Source organism: Myotis davidii, unplaced genomic scaffold (genome assembly GCF_000327345.1).
Source record: "Myotis davidii unplaced genomic scaffold, ASM32734v1 scaffold1111, whole genome shotgun sequence".
Taxonomy (NCBI): Eukaryota; Metazoa; Chordata; class Mammalia; order Chiroptera; family Vespertilionidae; genus Myotis; species Myotis davidii.
The window spans coordinates 172,420-176,292 of NW_006283030.1; the positions used below are offsets into that span (position 1 = coordinate 172,420).

General features: G+C 34.4%; 1 protein-coding gene across 1 annotated transcript in view; it reads left to right on the forward strand.

The window, feature by feature from the left end:
• Window positions 1-2,240, forward strand: part of BRWD3 (bromodomain and WD repeat domain containing 3) — a 142,730-nt gene extending 140,490 nt beyond the window's left edge. Inside the window, exon 41 of the mRNA XM_006753357.2 lies at window positions 728-2,240. Coding sequence (XP_006753420.1) covers window positions 728-1,482 — 755 coding nt within the window. The 3' untranslated portion in view covers window positions 1,483-2,240. The remainder of the gene's footprint in view (window positions 1-727) is intronic.
• Window positions 2,241-3,873: the final 1,633 nt, after the last annotated feature.

Here is a 3,873-nt window from a genome sequence, read left to right on the forward strand (position 1 = left end):
GTCATTCTTCAATTATAAAACTCTTCACTGGTGGTCATCTCCTACTACTCTTTTTTTCTTTTCTCTTCCACTCTGGTTATACTGAGTTTCTATATTCTCTGATGGAATGTTCTTTCCCCAGATCTAACTTCATTCAGTTCTTTTCTTAGATACTACCTCTGCAGAAAAGTCTTTCCTGTATAAAATATCTCTCAAACATCACATTCACAGTCTATTTTTATCTTCTTTTATTTATAACGTATTATTAATTAAAATTTTGTTTGTTAATTGTTCATTTCATTGTCTAGCAAGTTTGACCTACTAAAATATAAATTAAAAGAGCAAGGACTTTGTCTCATAATTGACACATTTCAAGCTCCAAGCAATGCCTGGTCCATAGTAGTTAATCAGTAAATATTTATTCAGTGAATAAATGAAATTATTCTGATACATGTTTCCAGAAAATTCTTTTTAGAGTTCAAGCCCTTAAAATTTCTGCCTAGCTACCTCACCAACCATCATCCTTCCACATCCCCCCTTCAAAAAAGCAATCAGACAAAATCAGAACTTTATTATCTTCTTCATTTCTAACAGATTTAAATTCATACTGCAACACTCTCTATGCTTTTACTTCATCTATCTTTTGGTATAAATATTTTTTATAGATTGCTTATTTTACTTTTGAACCTAAATAACCATCTTACCAATGTCAAAGCTTAACTTTAAATAATCATTCATCTTGGTTTAGATCACTCCCTTGATGGACCCGTTACAAATGGTGATGGCAGAGAGCCCCGGACAGGAATCAAGAGAAAACTGCTTAGTGCATCGGAAGAAGATGAAAGCATGGGGAGAGAAGACAAAGAGAAGAAAGAATCAAAAGAGAAATCACATTTATCCTCCTCAGAGAGTGGAGAGTTAGGATCCAGTTTAAGTTCTGAAAGTACCTGCGGTTCTGATTCTGATTCTGAATCAACTTCCAGAACAGATCAAGATTATGTAGATGGAGACCATGACTATAGCAAGTTTGTACAAACCAGGCCTAAAAGAAAACTCAGAAAGCAATATGCCAATGGAAAAAGAAACTGGAAAACAAGAGGCACAGGAGGAAGGGGCAGATGGGGGAGATGGGGGAGATGGAGTAGAGGAGGCAGAGGAAGAGGAGGCAGGGGACGAGGGGGTCGAGGAAGAGGTGGAGGTAGTACCAGAGGGAGAGGGAGAGGGAGAGGAGGAAGAGGTGCTTCTAGAGGAGCCACCAGAGCCAAACGTGCACGTATTGCTGATGATGAATTTGATACCATGTTTTCAGGACGTTTCAGTAGACTGCCACGAATTAAAACAAGAAACCAAGGCAGGAGGACTGTTTTATATAATGATGATTCTGATAATGACAATTTTGTGTCCACTGAAGATCCTCTGAATCTTGGTACATCCAGATCAGGCAGAGTGCGTAAAATGACAGAAAAAGCCAGGGTTAGCCATCTCATGGGATGGAATTATTAACAGTTAAGAAATTTAGAATAATTTAAAAAATTCAATGGCCTTCTACTGCAGGGAATTTACCAGGATATCTACAAAGCAAGTTGTGTGGGGACTTACGCTTCCTTTCACATTGGTGCTTTTCCATTATGCCAGTACACATTTGTTTCAAGACTTTTGATCTCCACACTTCATTTGTTCAAACAAGCCTTATTCATTAGGCCTTAAATTTTAAAAAATTCTGTACACACACACACACACACACACACACACACACACACACACACACACCACAGACACACTACAGATTTACTACATTAAAGGAGCATTCAGCTTCTTAAGAGTAGCATGACATTTTTATCTCAGTAGACTATCCCTCTTTTGCTTTTGTATCACAGAAGTATAGCAGCTTCTTACAGAGTTTTATATAGTTTGTTTTTGCCATTTTGATTCCTGTACCCAGTAATAATAACTTTTGCACAATACACCAATCCTAAAGGCAGCTATTAAATGTTTACAGTTTCTATATTATAAGAACGATCTGGATTATTTTACTCTTCCCAGGCCAAACTTTCAATAATTGTACTGAACTGAAGTATATATTTATACTACAGTTTTTTTTGGGGGGGTGGGGGGATCTTGATATGCTTTTCATTGATTTGCTTAATTCATGTTAAAGGTGAGAAAGGGTTGGTGCCTTGTAAATACGTAGCAAATCTTTGTGGTGTGTTCTGATGTGTGCATTAACTTTATTAAAAAAGAATACTTGAGGTATCAATCTAGACAAGGTGCCAAATGCAAAAGTTTCTTGCATCCATTTTCTTTTTCCTATTATATTTTGTTGCATTAATAGAACTTGTGTAGCTTCAAGGATACCTTAAACATTTGAACAATCCTCATCCACAAAAAAATAACTTCTTTGAATAGTAGCTCAGCTACCTCTATTAACTACAACTACTGGAAGCATTAAAGAAAATAGATACAGTTATTCATTGACTAAGGAGAAATAGAACAAGCTTGGTGAAAATAAATATTCATAAGTTATAAGCTGAGAGGTTGTTAATCATATTAGCTCTCAAATTAATGGTTGTAATTAACAAACTTGTATAAGTATAGTATACTCTATATTAGACTTTTCTTAGAACATATTTATGTAAGTAGACTTGGGTGACTGCATATATATTTTATATATATATATATATATATATCACATACATGCTGGCACTTACTATTTAACAGCTGTGAGAGAATGGTTTTCATTTGAATTTCAAAATATAACAAAACACCTAGTTTGAGTTGGAATGTTTCGGCTAACTAGTATTTTGAATCAATATACATAGGTTCTGCTCATACCATTCCAAAAGGTTCTTTTGTTATAATCTTTCAGAAAAGAACCTCATTGCACTGCATACTGATATTCTGAGTTATTATTTTAGAGGTGAAAAAAATTTTTCAACCCTTATGGTCTTGTTTACAGCAGTAGAGTGCACATAGTTCCATAAGTAAGCTTGAGTTCCAAGGTCATTTTTGTTCCGTAAATTCGAGAGTTTGCAAATTTGTTAGATACTTAGATTTTTGAGGTGGAAGGGAATATATTGATCCCTTTTTTTTTGTAACAGCAGATTTATTGCACTTAGAACAGATTTGTGGGATAAAAGAAACTTTTTAATGTACGCCTAGTAATCCCAGGATATTTAAGCTAATGTGTTTGTTTCATGCTTTCAATCATTTCATGCATCTGAAAAATCCTTAAGTGCAGAGGAAGGAGTACACACATAACTTTGCTTTTTTGGTTGGGTCAGGTGGGGGTTATTCTTGGACTAACATCTTTAAGCAATTTTCACTTGCAGTAGAATTGTTCAGGCTTTAAGAAAGTATTCTTGTGAATTGTTAATGGCACTAAATTCTGTTACTGGAGAGTAGATCAAGCTTATTGTTTTTTTTAGTCATATTTTCACTAAACCAAAACTACTTCTGGTTGTAAATCAACTGCCACTTTTAACCATAGTATAGATTAAAAAATGTTCATATTTGAAACTCTACATTTGATTTTTGCTAAGATATGTTTTTTGTTGTTTTTTTTTTTTTTAGTTTTTCATCTCTTGGGCATTTAGGCTAAATTTGTGCCTGTGTTTTCCTGGAATCAATAATACTTTGGCCTACCCTAATCAAAGTAACAGTTACTTAAATTCATGGATATACCCAAATGAGTATCATGTGTATCGTTTTAGTGTGAAATCCTTTGTTGACATTCTTCTATGAAGACCTGACCTCTTGAAATGTAGAAGAATGCCATCTATGTGATTTTAGCTGTCTGAAGCTTTATTTATAATTTATTTTGAACAATAAAAATGCCACATTAATCCCCCAAATGTCAAGATTTTCTAGGTTTAGATACTTAGAATAACAAGGCTA